Source organism: Rhinolophus sinicus, linkage group LG01 (assembly GCF_036562045.2).
Source record: "Rhinolophus sinicus isolate RSC01 linkage group LG01, ASM3656204v1, whole genome shotgun sequence".
NCBI classification, from domain to species: domain Eukaryota; kingdom Metazoa; phylum Chordata; class Mammalia; order Chiroptera; family Rhinolophidae; genus Rhinolophus; species Rhinolophus sinicus.
In genome coordinates, this window is record NC_133751.1 from 201,522,560 (window position 1) to 201,541,264 (window position 18,705).

The 18,705-nt window shown below is 39.6% G+C and overlaps 2 protein-coding genes across 34 annotated transcripts in view; one reads left to right on the plus strand and one right to left on the minus strand.

Moving 5' to 3' along the window:
- The window catches only part of TRIP12 (thyroid hormone receptor interactor 12), a 137,903-nt gene extending 128,116 nt beyond the window's left edge, over positions 1-9,787 (minus strand). For 11 of the 28 annotated variants that reach the window (XM_074314568.1, XM_074314567.1, XM_074314548.1 and 8 more), the window contains exon 1: positions 8,768-8,910. The gene's annotated coding sequence lies outside the window, so the exon portion shown is untranslated. Of the gene's footprint in view, positions 1-8,154; positions 8,297-8,444; positions 8,682-8,767; positions 8,971-9,768 lie in introns of those variants that run through there. The other 17 variants (XM_074314592.1, XM_074314570.1, XM_074314562.1 and 14 more) reach the window with 8 other exon arrangements.
- FBXO36 (F-box protein 36) overlaps positions 9,107-18,705 on the plus strand; it is an 86,238-nt gene continuing 76,639 nt past the window's right edge. For 5 of the 6 annotated variants that reach the window (XR_012490143.1, XR_012490140.1, XR_012490138.1 and 2 more), the window contains exon 1: positions 9,107-9,922. Coding sequence is in view for 1 of the 6 variants with exons in the window: in XM_074314660.1 (XP_074170761.1) it covers positions 9,400-9,495 (96 nt within the window). In the remaining 5 variants the exon portion in view is untranslated. The remainder of the gene's footprint in view (positions 9,923-18,705) is intronic. The other variant, XM_074314660.1, reaches the window with a different exon arrangement.

The window sequence follows — 18,705 nt, forward strand, 5'->3', positions numbered from 1 at the left end:
CACCAAAGGCTGAAATTCCCCAAGTCTTACCTCATAGCAGCAACTGGAGGGCAAAACTTTTCAAAAGGCAGGGTGAAGAGTAGAATTAAAAAGGAGATGAACTCTGCAATTAACAGTCTAGTTTTCTGAGAAAAATACTTGAGGCCAAGAAGTAAAAACCAATACTGAAGTTCCTAATGACAGTTGAGAAATCATTTAGCAAACAGGTCTGATCACAAGGTTAAATACTGAATCTTCTCAAAAATCAGACTAGTTGTTGCCATCTACTGGGAGAAGGGCACAAATGCTTTTGGATTTGTGACGGTTGGTTAAAGATCAGGTCAAATTTCCTCTTGAGACTAAGCAGCTTTCCCTAAGTGGGTAGAAGAAATGGAAATACATGCTTCATAAAGGAAAAACACAGGAAGCTGCACGACAGTCTTGCGGAAAAACTGCACTCTTGCCTGCTATAGCAGTAAAATACACAGACTTCACAAGTGTTTTTATTCTCAAGTGCACAAATCCCCACAAATTTTGGACTATACAGCCTTAACAAGTATTATTTTAAGTCCTAAACTTGTACTAACAGTGAACATCTCTGCTACCTCCGCATAAAGAAGAATCAAATTCATTTACACTGCAGTCATCAAAGTCTACAAGAACAAAAGCTGCTAAGGAAAGTTAGAGATTATGGCTACCAGACCCCTGGATAAAATATTATTCCCTTTATCTTTATTTTCCCTTCAGCCACCAGCTAACCTCATTTTCCATCTTTGAAATCCTGTTCTAGTACTTTTAGAAAAGTAAAAGGGATAACAAATAGTCTACTATGACATCAACCAGAATGCTAGGCAAATATCTTATTAAAATATTGAACTTGATTAAACTGGGTAATATTAATTTGCTCTTTTTAAAAGGATGTAAATACTTAAACCACAATTCGGTTTTGTTTTAAACATTATTTTTACTGCATTAGACACTAAGTTTTTCCGATACACGAGACTGCCAAATGACTGTGTAACTCACAAAAAGTGATGTATTAATTCTCAAACTGAATTTTTAAAAAAATCTCTGAATAAACAATAGTTGAATGTGTTAAGACAAAATGATTGCCAGCTTCCTCTAAAGGAAGAATTCTGTGACTGGACAGAGCAGTGGAGTCATTTAACCAGCTCCTGCTTATTGAACAAAACTATTTTAACTATTACACAGGGAAACTGAATAAGAAGTCTTACCTCCACTGCTTCTATAACCCCAAAACTTACCAGAAGAACCCTTATATGCAGTCTTAGAAAAGGAAGTAATTTCATAAAAAGATAAACAAGATCTAAAAGCACTTTTATTTTCCTTTTCAGTTCACTTACAAATTAAATATTTTGTATACTTTTCTCATGTTGTCACTGCCTATTCCGGAATCAACAATAAATTCAACATGTCTATCTGTTAAATCTGACTTCTTAATATTACTCCCACTGAAAAACCTCAATAATCTCAGACCGAACTTCCTGTTATTTCATAAATGTGGACCCTCTACTCCAGAGGGCCAGTTTATTAGGGCCATTAGACCCTCGCAACAGCTAGACCTTTATGCTCCCCATTCTTCTATACCTACCCAAACAATCAGGGCCAGTTCATGCCCCTCCTCTCTCAATGAAGCCTTCCTCCGAAACTGCAACCCAGGACTGAATCTCTCTCTAAACTTCTGAGTACCCACTATATAAAATTCAACTGTGTACTTAACAACAAACATGCACACTGTTATCTGCGGTGTTCTGTTGTCGTAATTTGAACTCATCTGCAGTAAAACACATTTCAACATAAAAGATCTCATTTTATAAATCTCTTATTTTGCCTCAGCATTCTCTAAGAGAGTAGACCTTATATGGAGCCAGAAATAAACACACAAGTTGCTGATGAAATATGTGTATAATGAAGGTGCTTCCAACAATTCCGTAAAGCCAAAAATCTTGCCCTAATTTATCTGTTTCTTAATTCAGATTCTCATTATCATGTTTTCTCAATGCAGGAAACCTGCATTTAGAGTATCTATAGAATACTTCTCCATGCTAAGTATTATATGCTATATATAGTTATCAAGTAAGTTAGACAAGGTAAGTGATTATCAACTAAATGAAACCTAACAGAACTCAGGACAAGCACTATGGTTTAAGTCCCTCCTGTGTAACTCCAGCACAGTCCTGGTGACAGTAAAGCACTCAACAGATATGTATTGGTAAATAAACTTTCATCTAATAACGTAATCCCCAAATGCTAAACCTGGGGTAACCAAGTTACTAAAACAGTGTAGTGCCTTAACAATCCCTTTCGTTAATGAGCCTAATGCTGAAAATTTTACATTCTAGGATTCTCCACTCAGCTACCAAACCCTGGAAATACAGCAAGTTGACAGTGAACTATGGCAAATGATGCTAGTATTATTTCACAATATAGTTTTTCAATGTGGCACCAAAACAAAGTCCACCTATGATGTAAACTGCTTATGTTAGGAGCCTTGTGCCAACCACTGTGCAGATAGTAAAAGAAGGAGACCTCTACCCCAAGAAGCCAAAGATCTAGTAAAGAAGATGTAAATAACTAATTATGTAAGACAGCCTGAAAGCCCTAACTGAAATAGAATGTCATAGCAGGGAGTAGAGGGGAAAAGAGAGTGAAGAGTAAAAATCCTACAGGAGCTACTGGAAGAAAGTGTGTATAAGCAGTGAGAAGAGATACAAGATGGTAGAGGGCTACCAATCCAGGTAAACAAAACAATCAAAGCCAGTGCAAGAATGCTGAAGTTCCTGGGTGTGTTCAGACAGGAACAAGCAGCTTAATCTGACTGCAAGCAAGCCAAGGGTACAAAACAGACAAGATTACCAAATACTGGGGTCATAGCAGAAGTTAACAGCATTTTCATATATTTGCTATTTACAAGGCAACTATAAGCACTTGGCTTTCGAGAATTTTAAAAAAGGGAGGGGAGGGGCAGGCAGGGGAGGTCCTCCATATGATCTCCATGAACCAGCTCTCTAAGGACACAAAGCAGCTTAAATTACAACTGAACAGTGAATTTCAGATGGCCTATCTGTAAAAACTCACTTTGGGTTTCCAGGGCATTACAGATACTTACCAGTAGAAGGACTTCAAAGTGAGTTAATTTGACCTTAAGAAGATGGCACAAGGTACATCTCTTTATTCAGAACGTTGCCCATGGGTAGAATGAGTAGTTTTGAAGTCAGGGTAAATAAAACTCATTGGTTATGACAGCCAACAAGTTGATTAAAATACACATTGAAATTATGTAACTTCAAGTCGTGAAGGCTTGTTGATAGACATTTCAGCTTATAAATAGCCTGCAAAATCCTGTATGGGTAATAACATCACATTTATAGAAATAAATACACCCTTTCTAAAAAGAAACAAAGAGGATAAACTAAAATGATGTATAAAACTCAGTTTTGTATTTAACACATATGCAGTTTACATCAAAATATATTTAGGTCCTCAATGTCTCATTTAGATGATCAACTATTATGTGCAAATAATGTATAATCAAAAAATATGAAATGCCTTGCCCTGATATTTTAATATGTATGATATAAAGTATCTTGCAGTCTCTAAAATATATACTAATATATTAAAATGAAAGTCCCCAAATCTTTTTCACATTAAGAATGATCCAAAATGTTTATCAAAACAAATGGGACATTAAACTATTACAAAATATTTTCACTTACAGTATCATTTTAATCTCACAACACTTATTTCTTCAACAAACATTTAAAGAATTCTTATTATAGGCTAAGCACTTCAAGGAATTCATAACCAGCTATGGAATACTACTGTATACTCAAGTATTTTCAAGTAGGGTAGCTACAGATATAATACAGAGGGTGCCAAAAAAATGCATACACATTTTAAGAAAGGAAAAACTTGTATTAAATTTGTAATAATATATACCTATAACAAAAGATGAATACAAGTCATGTGAATAGAATACATTTTTTTGGCACCCCGGTACAAGTATATTCCAGGTAGAAGGGTGTTACCAAATTAGGCAATCAATGGTCAATGCTGCAAAGAACCAGTGGAGGAAGGGCCCTGTGTTCCAATCCATCTTTGTAGCCTAATTTCCTAAATACAGTGTTTAGCATATAAATTACAATTAACTCTACGTTAGGTGGCAATAAACTACATTTTTCAGATTAGGCAATTGAAACTCACCAAGGTTAATTATTTGCCCAAGGACAAAGATAGAAAAGGCATAGCCAGGATTGGAATCCAAGTCTTTTACCTTCACAACAGATACTCAGTTGAATAGTGCTGTCCACTAATGAAAGAACACAGACTAGCAGACAGCTTTTTAATTCTAGGCCACTAGAATGACATTTTAAATCAAGTATAACCTCAAAACTATGACCAATAGCTTCTACACACTCAAAATGAGTTAAGTCTGAAAATGTTCCTTTTTCTTCTAGCCACACCCATTTAATGAAACTACAAAAAACTCACAACCAAAATCTACAAGGCGTCAGAGACAAACCATTAAGCAGACAGATCAGTCCAGGAAAAACGTCTTTTGCCAATAACCTGAAACTATCAATAAGTGAGCATAGTAGACTTAAAGAACTGCATTTTTAAAACTTAAATTTATTAGAGTAACATTAGTTAACAACATCATCTAAGTCGCAGGTTGTACGTACAAGGGAACTACATTTTCTAAAATCCAGGAAATTAGCCACGTTAACCTTTACTTAAACCAAAATCAGGAACCTGGGGTCAGCATCAGGATATTTATCTATTTACCACAAATGAACAGCCAGCACCCAATAAGTACACAGTGAACTAGCAGACAAGGTAGAGACTGTAAAGAACAACTGCTAGGAGTTTATGCCTTTCAGAAATCTGTAACAGCTATTTGAACGATACACAGGCACTAGGAAAAAAATACACAAACGTAAAGCTAACATTACATGTTAAGAATTACAAACACCAAGATTATATAACAATCTATCATATACTTATTGCATAATATCCACCAAATTCTCATTCCTGCACTCTATCCAGGCACTTTGATGGCACAGTAGTCAGGAAGATGTGAAGAAGCTATGATCACTAAACCAAACAGCATCTGAGGCATCTGCTGGGCCAAGATCTTTTCCAAGCAAGAAGAATGGTTTCACAGTTACCAAAACCAGGCTAACATTATTGCTTTGCAGTGGAAAGGAAAACGGGTATTATTTTCAACCAGGTTTATGAGGCTACCTTCATGCAAAACACAGTGATATTAGATATTCTTTGCCCTCAGGAAGCCTATAATCCAGTCAGGGAAACAAAAGCAACATATGTCAACAAATTTAGCACTATAATCCAAAAACGAAGCATATATAATCAAGAAATAACAGGAAAAGTTGTTAAGAAAGTGATTTGAAGGGATGAATTGAAATGAACCTAAAATGATTTAAATGAGCAAAAAGTCAGGCAGGCAGCAGCAAGAACTTGGGTGAAGACGAGACGCAACAAGCAGGTTGGTTTTTCAACTTGAGTCCACCAAATTACCTCAGAAAACAGAGAAAAATAAAAGGGCAATTGTTATCATATTTGCTCAAAAAGATCCCCACCCAACCACTTAAAATTTAAAAAAAGAAAAAACTTAGATTCTGTAACAAAACAAAAAAAAAAAATCTAGATTCAGAAATGTTCCTTAACTGTAGTCTCTGATACCAGAAAGTCAATTTCTTAAGAGCCACAAACCAAGAACAGGTACATAGCTTGTCAATAAAAATATAAAGAAATGTGTCTAAAATTTCTCGAGGATTAAGAAATTTATTCAGTAGGCTGTATGGCGAAAAAGTTATCTAGCATGCGATGAAAACAATTATTTTAAGAGACAGGAACTAGGCCCAAGTTCCACTGCCAGCTTAAAGCAATTTCAAATTATAAAGTGCTATAACTTCTTCAACCTACATCAACGCTCCCCCCAATCACCACCACTGGTAAGAAACTATATATATTTTTAATGACCTCAAAATAGCTAATGTAATTTTCTGAAACTAATAATATCTTACTCTTATTTAGCAGCTTATAGTTTTTCACAGCCATTATATTCACTAGATCTCACAACCCACCCAGTGAGGTAAGATAGTGATTACCCACCCCCATTTTACAGATAAAATAACCACAGATCCAATAGGGTAAGTGAATAGCTCAAGGTCACACAGCTACTTACAGGCAGGGTGTGAATTCCCAGGCCAGTATGTATCTCTTTGGTAGGAATGATGTCTTTAAAATAGGATCATAAAACCTTATCTAGATAACATAAATCCAGTAATTTTAAAAGTTAGAATGGAAAAGTACACATTACTTCAAATTTACTTTGCTAGAAATCGTTTATTTTTACCCTGGCCTAGCAGAGCCTTCATTTTTTAAATATTATTTTAGTTTAGCAGTTTCTGGAATTCTAACTGCCAAAAGTGTTATAAAACTTTTAGAAAGTAAATGAAAAACTGAAACAAAAAGCCTGTTCATGGACACAACCTAAATAGTAAATGTCAGCTGAGCAAATTTAAAAATCACTCAAACTCCTGAAAAACTGGGGAGCGAATGGAAACAATGATAATCTTAATTATAGGTCATTAATTCTTAGGAATTACTGGCACATTCATAGGAAGGCAGATGTGGACAAAGCCCACAAACCCCAACCATGTTAATGTGCTCTTAAGCTTAAAATAAATGAAAACTCCCCAAACAATCCCACCAAAAAATGATATAAAAGCCACATTAATATTCCTGGGGCTGAACATGGAGCAGGGAATTTCAAAAAAATTAGAAATTATGTTTACTCTAAAATTCACTTAGTACTGATCTCTTTGCATGATGTAAACATGAAAATGAACCTCATTAAGACCCCTTGCAATTTATTGTCTCCAAATCTCTGATAATTCCACTCCTCAACCCTGCTTCCCTTCTCCACACCCCTCCCCCCAACCCCCGTGTAAATGCGACACACACAGGCCTCATATATATAGGCCTCTTGCCTTTTTCTGTAACAACTAGGACCTTTGTTCCGAGCGTCGGTTTTTTACCCCACTCAATAGCTCTTTCAACTTTCTACCCCGTATTATTTGTTTGTTTTGTTTTTAGAAAGGAGATTCTGAGCCTCAACTTTCCGGGTCTTTAAAAAATGAAATGCCAAAAATATCTAAGGAGCCTCGAGAGGACTAGAAAGTTAAAAGACACCACTAAAGGGCCTACAAACCAGTCAAGCCCGGGAATCGGGTGATTGGGCAGCCCAGGCAAGATCAGGGAACGCCGACTAGGAAGGGCGACTGCACGGAGCAGTTAGGCGTCCACTCCGAACAGACTCACCGCGCTACTAAACGTACTCCCCCACCCCCGCACACAAACGTTTACACACTAACACATTCCCTCCCCCAATTAACTACCGAAGCACTTAAACCATCCCCACCGCCAGACACGATGCCTAAGCCAAACCTCCCCCCGACAAAACGGCACTATCAAAAACAAACAAATCTGTCTAAGGGTTTAGCAGGAGCCCCCTTCCGCTCTCTCACCACCCGAGAGTAACCAATTCCCTCCTGTCCTCCTGCAGGACTTTAAATGTCTTAAGTTATTCCTCCCGCCCCCGATTCGCCTGTGTTTTTAAATCTTCAATAATTTTCCCCCTCTAAAAAATTTAGGTTTTCTGTTACTCTGAGGAAGGGAGCGACACGGAGAACAGGATTTGGGATTTTACCACCTTCGTTATTTGAACTCCCCTCTAACTTGTTTCTGAACTAGAAACCCACCCACTGTGGACAAGTACGTTGAGAGGGTGAACAAAATGGACAAACGTTATAATAGGTTTTATGTAACCCACATATAAATAAATCGCCTGACTCGCTTTGAATGCTAATACGGTTGGAGTAACTATTGGTCCACCTCCCTCCCAAGTCCTGGACCCTCTCTCCCCAATTTCCACTCTGATCTAAATAGGATGCCCCGCTTCTCGGTCAAGTTTCTCGGCCTCTTTTCATGCCCCCCCCACCCCCGCGAGGCTGCTTCGTCGTCATCCTCCCTCAGCCTCAACTTCCCACGACTAAAAACTGCCCTGCGCGGACCTCGTCTCCGACCTCGCCCGCCCTCAACCGTCCCCCTTGAAAGGAAACCCCTTACTGCGGTCTAAAGTCACTCCGGCCTCTCCCTCTCTGACCCTCGCTTCCCACAACTGTTGTCACTCGAGCTGCTCCCTACTTTCCATTTCCGGGCCGTCCCCGGCCCTAGAACCTCCTCTCTCCCGGTTTCCGGGCCCCCATCCCATTTCCGGGGAACCCTTGCCGTCTTCACACCCCACACCTGCACTTCCGGCCCCCCGCTTTCTCCCTTCCTAGACGCCCTCCAAGCTCCAAAACCCACTTCCGGCCCCCCCAACACCCGCCGGGCTCCCTAAGACCTGCACGCCTTACCCGGGTTCCGTGAAGGGCCCTCCTCACTGCGGAGGACCGGAGGGGGGACCCAGCGACCCCCCCGGCTCCCACCCGGTCCCGGTCCCTCCGGCCGCGGTCTCCCACGAGCGTCTCGCCCGTCAACCCCCAACCCGGTCCTTCCGCGGCCCCACCGCCGCCGCTGGGAGCAGGCCGAGTAGGAGCCGAATCGCGGCGATGACACACCGGGCTTCCTGGGACTTTCTGTTCCAGCTCCTCCCCACCCCCGTCACCCCCCCCAACCCTCAACACAGCCTCCTCCCCCCCAGGCCCGGCCTCACCGCTCCCAACTGCGCCCCAGTTACCTAGTTGGGCCCCAAAGTCTCCGGTCCGGGCTCGGTGGCGCGGCAACAACTTCCACTCGCTCCCCCCACCCCCCCCGGCGGCGGGGGCGGCGGCTCCTCCAGTCCCTTCAATTATCAGCTGAGCCGCAGCACCGCGCCCGGCGTGCGCCTCCGCCCGCGCCGCCTCCCTCCCCGCCCGTTCCAACACCCTCCGGGAACTACTTTTCCCTCAGGTTGCGCTGACGGGCACGTCCGCGGGACAGGCCCCGCTGCCTACACGCTGCCCATCACATCGCCCCTCCCTCCCCCACCACCCGGCTCGACTCCCCCAGCAGCTTGCGATCTCCTCCCGATCCCTCCGAGGGACCAGGAAGGGGAATGTGAAGCTTCGCTCGGTATCCCTCCGCCGGGGTCACCCCCTCCCCTCCGTGGTAGCAGGAACTAATTCCCCTTCGGGTCACCAGGGACCCGAGGTGGGAATTTCACGGATCAGGGTTCCCTGTGACCCTTGGAAAAGGGCAGGATCACCCCAAGTCAGAAACCCCCTATCAGCTCAAAAGCGGGGTTCGATTTAAACTAGGGCTGTGGCCCCATGACCTCAATCAAACCCCGCCCCTTCCTGGTTGTCTTAGCGACGGCGGTGGCGTCCCAAGATGGCGTCGTGGCTGCCGGAGACTCTGTTCGAAATTGTAGGAGAAGGCCCGGCGCCGAGCAAAGACTATTACCAGTTATTGGTCACCCGATCCCAGGCAAGTGCGAGCCGCGGTTTACTCTCTCTACTAACTCCCTGTCGGCTCCAGTGGAGCCCGGAACACGAACCTCGCTAGGCCGAGTGACTGTAGCCCGCCGGAAACGTTCGGTCCCAGCTCCGAGCCTGGAGATTTCCCTCGTCACGTCGGCCTCCTCGGCCGGTCCGGCAGCTCGCCTGTCCCTTCCCAACCCCAGCCTGGGTCGTCCCAAGCAAGCTTTCTTTGCCTACCCACAACGCCGCCCGCTCCCTTCCTGCCACCCGGGGTTCCTACCCGCAGAGTTCCCTCCGCACGAAGAGAAAAACAGGCGTCCCGGGCTTGCGTGCAGCCTCACCTCAGCGTGGGAAGGAGGGAAAGAAAGACTCAGCCAAGTGTCCCAAGGAGGAGCCGGCAGGGGAGGGGAGAAAGAGACGATCTCTTTTCCAGGGTAGGACTTAATCTTGGGGGATTTTTCAAATGTCGTGGTCTTTGCGTGCACCACGGCTACATCGTAACTTCCTTGTGTCTGGTAGGAACTGATCGTGGAGCGCTTCCCCCTTACCTTTCTGGAGCCTTTCTATCCCATTGAAAGTGTGAGGGGGGTGGTACAAAAATGTTTCAGCTGCTCTGCGCGTCAGCCCCACCCATAATGACATCTGCTCCACAACAATAAGACCGAGGATTATGTTATCGCTGGAGTAAAGTAACCATCGGCCTGTTTTTATGACTACTTTAGCTACTGAAGGTGGGCTTTTGGATGATTTATTGTGACCATGAAATGATCGACTTGAAATGGGCCTCCACTCGGAACACGTTTCTGATTCCAGGCTGAGATTACACTTGTCACTGAAATAGATACTCATGCACCTTGCACTTTAATAGATGGTATCCTATAAAATGAAATTTAGAACTTTGTATGTATTTGTTTTGGTGTAGATATTGAATATTTTATCAGTTTTTCTATGAGCCCTTAAATAAAATAGGCAGAGAACGGTTTTTTTATAGCTTCAAAAGCACCTTTTAAAATAGAAATAATACATATTTTATTTTTTAAATCTAAGGTTTATAAATATTACAAGTGTAATATTAATATTACAATGTGATAGCCTGTCAAGGTTAAATTTTTAATTAAACCTTTTATAGGAATTTTTACACATTTAATTATAATTTATTAAATGCTAAAATTTACGTTTTTTGTACATTTTTTAGGATTGCCTCTTTTCTATTCGCTTTAAGATGTATGATCCTAAGAATTCTTCACTTTCTAACATAAGTGATTGAAAGCAATCATATCTTACCCTATTCCTACTTCATTTTCCATTTTCATTTACTCAGGTAAGAATGTTCTATTTTTTACTTCACAGCCTTTTCCATAATCTGTCTTTAAATTTTTTTTGAGCATTTCTTTTTCTTGAGAGTCTGGCATTAAAAGTGTACTATGCTCTAATGTTATAAGCCTCAACAAGTTGAATACTTGCTTACCTTTACCTTTATCTCCTGGCATTAGTTTTCCCCAAGAATGCTTCTGTTGTTGATGTGTTTCAGACTTTGCTCTCTAGTCTAACTTGGGCAAGTACCTTCCTTTAACTACTGTTTATGAAATCCTTCCCCCCCTCCATTCTTAATTTTTCCTTTTTTCTTTTTCTTGTTTCTTTCTTTTTTTTTTTGCAGATCAAAAACTCTTCTTTATTTTAGGTCTTGTTTTTTCTGTCAATTGCTTATATGTAAAATCCTTCACAAGATCTGATCCATTTTCTTTTTTAAGTAGACAATATATTCGCTACAATTCTACCAGCGAGTTAATCTCAAATCTGATTAATTCACTCTTTTTACAGTAAAATTTGTTGTAAAAAATAGTAAGCCAAAAGAATAGTCTTTTCAGGCAACTGTCTGGAGAATATGCTATTTTCTAACCACAAGATAAATTTTCTAAGTCTCAACACAGGAAATCAAACATCCAGTAAGAGGCGGTCTGGCATAAATAAGTACTAAAAGACTAGAATTAAATGTGTTTTATAAGATGGACTTTTTTCTGGAGTGACTTTCTGAAATTGATTCTGTACATGTTTTCTCTCACTTTCTTTCTGCCTTTATTCCCCCAAATCTTGTGTGTTATCCAAAATATGTCCCAGATTTAGATGGTCCTTCCACTCCTATTCTCTGTTTTATTCTTTTTTACATTTACTTTTATTGGCTTTAAATCTAAATGGCTATGCATGTAACATGCATTTGAAGACAGGTATCTCTCTTCATTAGTTTCATACTACCATTGGCCAAGTCCAGAATATAAATGTACATAAATATTTCCTTTACTTCCTTGTTTATACAGTAACATTAAAAATATGTTTTTAGGTTTACAGAGGCAGTCCCAGTTAATAGCTTGATGCCATGTTTTTGGTTTTTTGTTTGTTTATTTTTTAGAAATTGGACTTATAGAATAGAGCTTGGGGTCAATGTAGTTTAATGCTCCAATCTGATCTTATAATGATGATCTGAAGGCTTAGAAAAATCAGTACACTGCTTTGTAAGATTTACCCAATTCTCAATCTAGTTTTAGTAGTATATATATTGCATTCTAATTCTTTGAAAACTGGTAGTTCATAATAAGTCAAGGCTGGAAAGAACCTTGAATTTTATTTAGGCCAGGGATGTTTCACACTTAGCTTCTAAGAAAGCGTTAGGTTGTGTTCCTGAATGAAGATCCTTAATTTTAATCAGCAACTTGGCATTTACCAGGGGGATGCAAACTATAAGAAGATCCCTGCCTACAAAAAATTTATTCTTTCAACAAATATGTATGAACACCTGTAAATACCAGGTACTATTCTAGATGCTGGGAGACATCAGGGAACCAGAGTCCCTCTTCTCATGCAGCATATAATACAGTAGATAGAATATAGTGATTTGATTTCTATAAACACTTAAATGGTTGAGCTTTTATATGTTTTTTTTTTAAGTCCAAAGGAAACACATAAGCAATTGCCAAGTTAATGAATAGCACCAACATTTTTAAATCTGTGAATCCAGAGGAAGCAAAAATCACTTTAGAATGGGAGGTCCAGGAGGGAACTTGGAAAAGTATTTTGAGCTTGAAATTCTGTCTCTGTCCTCTCAAAATGAAAGTGTTGCTTAAGGTGGTCAGAACTGGTGGCTTAGGTTTAATGTGACAAATACTGGAAAACTGCTAGAAACAGTAACTGTACACCAAGTAGATGAGAATCAGCAAATATGGCCTCTTTCAGCTAATAACACACAGGTGGTCGTCCCAAGAGCACCATCATGTTCCATTCACTCCAACAGATGAAAGAAAGAAGAATTGGAGAGTAGATTAGTCTTATTTTATCTATCTTACTAAATTCTACTCCAAACTCTAAAAAAGATACCTGAAGCTAATGTCATCTGAAAAAAAAATCCAAAAGCTCATTCCCCAAAAACGGCAAATATTTTTGATATGCTTTAGAGTTATGGTAGCACTGACAAACTGAGATCGCATGCCAGCCTGTGACTGTAAACTTTCATCTCGATGACTTCTAAAAAAGGAATTAAAGAAAACGAGACTTTGGTGGCTGTTGTTCGAGAGACTTTGCAACCAAGAATTGTGCCAGTGCTATTTCAAGCCACACACCAATTTTAAAGATTGATAAAGTCTAATAAAAATGTTAATACACCCTTTGACCCAGCAAATCCATATCTAGGATTTTATATCCAAAAATGCTTTCACGTGTACAAAGATATGTGAGCAACAATGTTCACCGAAGTAAAATAATTGTATAAACATCTTCCTATAGAATACTATGCAACCTTTTAAAAATGATGTGATGGATCTCTTATTTATTCAGTAGACCAAATAAAATCTTAAGAAAAGCACATTGCTGGCTTAAACATAGTAATATGATCCTGTTTAAGAAACAAGTTTTATTTAAATAAGCGTTAGAGGGAAAAGCTGCAGTGATTTGCTCTTAGGGATTACTTTCACTTTCTGCATTACATATTTCTGAAAGATCTGAATTTTTCTACAAAGAGCATTTACTTTTATTATCAGAGAAAAGCAATAAGGACTTAAAATGAAAATATAAGTGGTAACTCTTACTCAGAGAAGTTGCCCTACTTTGTACCAGCTTCCGCCTCCCACATTAAATGATGGGCAGCAAAGATGATATCACAAAAGATCCTGCTGGGATTTTTGGAAGGGGGGTGGGATTCTAATTCTACAAATTTAGATGGGGTGCAAATGGGTTAATGGTTACTTGTGAAATTTTAAGGAGATGTCCTGATCTTCTTTGTTTTTGTTTTCAAGGCAGGTAATAATTACTAAAGGATTGCCTTCTCTTGCCTTATTGGGTGTGAGATAGTGGCACTAAAGAGCTAAAAAAATAAAAGCTGTTTAGAGTAAAATAAGGCAAAGCTGGTGCACTGATGTAATTAATATATAGATGACGTATTACAGAATTGTACACATGAAATCTATGTAACTTTACTAACAGTTGTCACCCCAATAAATTTTAATGGAAAAAAAAAGCTGGTGCACTGAATAGGTCTATTAGCCCTCCAGTCAAACTTAAAGAACAGAATTTCTCAGGTAAATTGAAATCGTATTAAGTAGACATGAGATTGCACATTTTGGGAGCTGGATGGGATGCAGTCAACTTGATATCCTGATGATATTTTCCTAGGGGATCCAGGAACCCTTAAATCATGCTCTGTTGTAGGCCTGCTTCCCACATGAGGTCCCCAAGATTCAAATATCTGAAGAAGATAAAGCAGAGGAGAGTGAACGGGTTTGCATCTGCTTACTCTTTCCTTGTGCCTATTGGAACCTTCCCACTGATGGAACTGAATGTCTGTACAGACCTCAAAGCTACATTGCCTTTCTGCCCAAGACCACCAGCAACAACCTGTGTTTCCACAAAGAACTGCTGCTTCTTTTAAACCCAAAAGACAATGGAATGCTTTCATTTACTTTCCTCTTTCTTGTCGTTTATGGCTTGGCTTACTCTCCTCGTCAGCTATCTCCCACAGTCCCTTGTTTTCCGTCTGCCCTTTACCGGTAGGCTTTCCCCTTCTTCACTGCAGTTTAGAACTTCCAGCCCCACCCTGCTCCAGAAGGGTTTGGTTTTTCCCTGCTGTCTTTCTGACAGCAGCACCTGCTGTAAACACCCTTCCCTGCCCTACAGGTTCAGCCAGGTGCTGCCCTTCTGCGTTACTCTTCTATTCCTCGTATCTGACACACTTCAGAAAAATGATTCCCAACCTGTGACACTCCAGGTTGTGCCCATTAGAGTTGTGAAATCTCTTTTGATCCAAAATTGACATTCCTTTGAATTTTTTTAAGTGGCATGTGGCACTTTTCAGAGAACAGGGATAAAATAGTACAAATAATGTGATTAAACTATTAAAAATAACACTATTCAGTGCTTTACCATATTATCATCCAGTCATCAAGTGGCTTCTAAATCCTCATTTCAAAATTGCATGACAACCTGACATAGCTCCATTATCATCTTTTGCCAGGTAAATGGTTCATTCAGCACCTGTAGCACCTACTCAGTCTGGGCAGTTAATTTGGTCTCACCCTGCCTTGACACAGGTTTGCCTCCTAATTATGTAGGGCAGTAGAGCACTTAATTGGGAGTCACTGAGTCAAGGATCCTTTTATTCTTCCTGTGAGTCTGCAAGCTCTTGACCTGGGGCAAGAAACTTAATTTGTCTGGGCCCCAGTTGCCTAATCAACATAATAGGGTTACTAGTCTAAGAGATCACTAAGGTTTATTCCATCTCTAAAATGCTGTTTCACATGAAAGTAGTGTTTCACCCTAGAGAAAGAACTGGATTTTTTTTTTTGATTTTTTTTTTTTAGAAAAATTGAGTTTGTATCGAAGATTCTGTATTAGTAGCTAGCTATATGACCTCATGTAAACCTTCACCTGCCAGAGTTTCCATTTCTTCATTTGTTTAACCCTTGGCTACTTTTCAGATATGGTGAGAATCAAGTAAATATAAAAAGCACTCTAGGCCAGTGTTTCTCAAAGAGAGGTTTCATGATCAAATAAGATTGGAAAATCCAAGATTACACACAATTCTATTTGCTTCTCTTCTCCAGAATTTCTCACAGACTTTAAAATCCTACTGTGCAACATGAATCTCCAAGAGGAGACTGATCCATGGAGTTTTTCCTATGGTCATGTGAACCCCCTTTTCTCTGAGCATCTCAGGAAGTGAGAGTCTGAGGAGTGTTCTTTGAAAAATACCCAGTAGTGTTCCTGGTATACGACAGCAAATACTGAAAAAAGATTTATATGGCATCGCCTTCCAATGACAAATTGGTCAGACTTCACCTTTCAATGAAAATGATTGTAGTACCTCATTAGTCATCTCACAATTTTATTTATTTCTATAATCAGCTTATATTTCCATAAGAATACCTATTGATGTTTTGATTGGGATTACAATGAATGTATAGATCCATTTGTGGTAAATTGACATCTTTACAATATCAAGTTTCCAGTCCACAAATATAGTATATCCTTCCTTTTAGAAATTTCTAGATATTCTTTAATTTTACTCAATGATTTCTTATAGTATAGAAATCTTACATATATTTTGTTAGATTTCTAAGTGACTTCTTTTTTCTATTTTAAGTTAAATTCTAGCTAGTTATAAAAACAGTTGATTTTTACTTCCAATAAATTTCCTTTTATCTCGTGATCTTGCTAAGTCAGTTGCTAATTCTAATAATTTAGAATTCTTAGATTTTTTTGACACATTCATGTCATCTATAAATAATGACATCTATTTCTTGCTTCATAATCCTCACATCTTTTTTTATCCTTACCTTATTGCATTGGCTAAGACTTCATTAAAATATTGAAAAGAAATGATACCAGGCATTCTTGTTCCTGGATTTATGAGGAAGTCTTTTAATATTTCACCGTAATATATGTGTATAATGTTTGCTGTAGGATTTTAAAAATCAGGTGAACAATTTTTCCTTTTATTTCAAGTTTTGCTAAAACTTTCTACTTTGAATAGTTAGTGAATTTTCTTTAAAGAAAAAGCAAACAAAAAAAATGATCTCTTCGCTATATACTAAAATTTAAATTTGCTCTTTCTCTCCAGATAGTTCTTCAGATTAAATATCCCGGGTCCATGACCACCGTGCTCATCATTCCTTAAATAACACCCATCACTTTCCCTTTCTCACACTGCACACTTGGCCTCAATCAACTGTGTCACTTCTTGTCAGTCTCCTTACTCGTACATCCAAATCCTCTCCCTCCTTTGAATCTCATCTAAAATACCCCGTCAACATTTCAAATCAGTGGGAAAATAGAGAACCATTCAATAATTATTGTGTCAATTGACTATCAAAATAGTCACAAAATAGAAAAAAATTACCTAAATCTCTATCTCGTACTATATATTTAAAAGCTTTATATGGATTGAAGAGCTAAGTGGTATACATGCAAACATATGAGTACACTACGAAAGTACCGTAAGAAAATAAGAGAGAATGTTGTTTTAATTTGGAGGTAGAGTCCACTCAAGACTCCGAATCTGGAAGCCATAAAGGAAAGGGATGGCAGATCAAGTACATTTAAATAAAATTTCGTTTCATGAATAATACTTGAATAAATTACTTGGAGAAAATGTTGATGTTTTTCAAAAAAAAAAAAAGTAATAATTACCAGGCAAAGGAATAATATGCTCAGTATTCATCCTACGAATTAGTAAGATAAATAGCCTCATGGAAAAGCAGGCAAAGGCTATGAACAGTCACCTGAAGAAATACACATGGTTCATAAACGTGAAAAGAGGCTTAACCTTACTAGTGATCAAGAAAATACAATTTAAAACCACAACATACAAATATTTTCACTGGCAAAAATTGAAGCTATCCAGGTTGGCAAGGCTGAGAGAGAAAGGTCTTCACTAAGTGTTTTGCTGCACATCAAGTCTGGGACCAAGCTAATAATGCTGAGACGAAGTACCTTCCCTCTCGAAGCTTACAGCCTCTCTGGGAGACAGCAAGACACAAACTACAGCAACAGGATCTGGTGAGAGCATTGGAGGGAATCCTGAGTAGGTCAGGGAAGACTTCACGAGGACTAGGTGTGAGCTGAGGCCAAAACAAAGACGAGCTGGGGACAGTCCTGTGGGCCAAGGATGTGTGAGCACAGCACTTGTCCCAAGGCCGGGTGATAAGTAATGTGCTATTGCAGGATGTAAAGTTGGGTGTCAGAACCCTGAAGAACAGCCAGGGAGCGGATCACACAGTGCCTGGTAAATCAAGAATTAAGATTTGATTCAGCCAGTTGGTTTTCAAATTACCCTTTGGTTTTGCAAATAAATGGACTTCTGAGGTTCCATAAGCTTTTTATTCAAATCTCCTCTTTGGGAATATTTTCCACTGATTTAAAACTTGTAATACAAAGGAAATAGCTACCCCCTCAAATGTTTTATGTATCAAATTTTAACACCTTCAATTGTGCTTCCAAAATCTAGACGAACATGTTTTGGTGCGGGCCGCAGAGGAAAGCATCTGTCATCGCTGTGACTACAGGAGAATTTCTGACAAATGTGTCATTGTTTGGGAAGGCCACGCTGTGACCAGCCTTCTTTGGATTCGTGCCTGTACAAGGCAGGTACAATCAGAAAGAGAAAGCCAGAAAATCAGGAGAAGCTCAGACATACCAGATCAGCACAGAGCCTTGAAACATTGACAGTTCACAAAACACACTGACCACTTTGTGATGATAACATCAAGCTAGAGAGTTAGCACACGTTAAGTAATTTTCAGTGCTTTTTGTCTGAATTTGGTATTTGTGATAAAAAGACAAGAATTTGGTACGCACTGTTAATGACTCAACTCTAAAATGAAAGTCTAAATTACTCTCACATTTTTGAATCCTCTGGGTCCTATGAACTGAAGAGTATCCTAAAATCAGCAAGTAAAATGATTTCAATTCATTCAACAAATGTTTGAGCACCTGCTATATACCAGGTGCTGTACCAAGTATAAGGGTACAGTAGGGAGCAAAGGCACATACTCGGCCCTCGTGGGGATAGATGTTGTGCAAATAAGCACATAAGCCAAACGAAGATGTCAACCAAACGATATCAACCATGATAAGTGCTGTCAAGGTGAGACACCCAAGTGCTCGAGGATGTGGCCTGGTCATGGATGTCGGGAGGCGCTTAGGAGGAAGTGAAGCTTGACCTGCCATGTGGAAG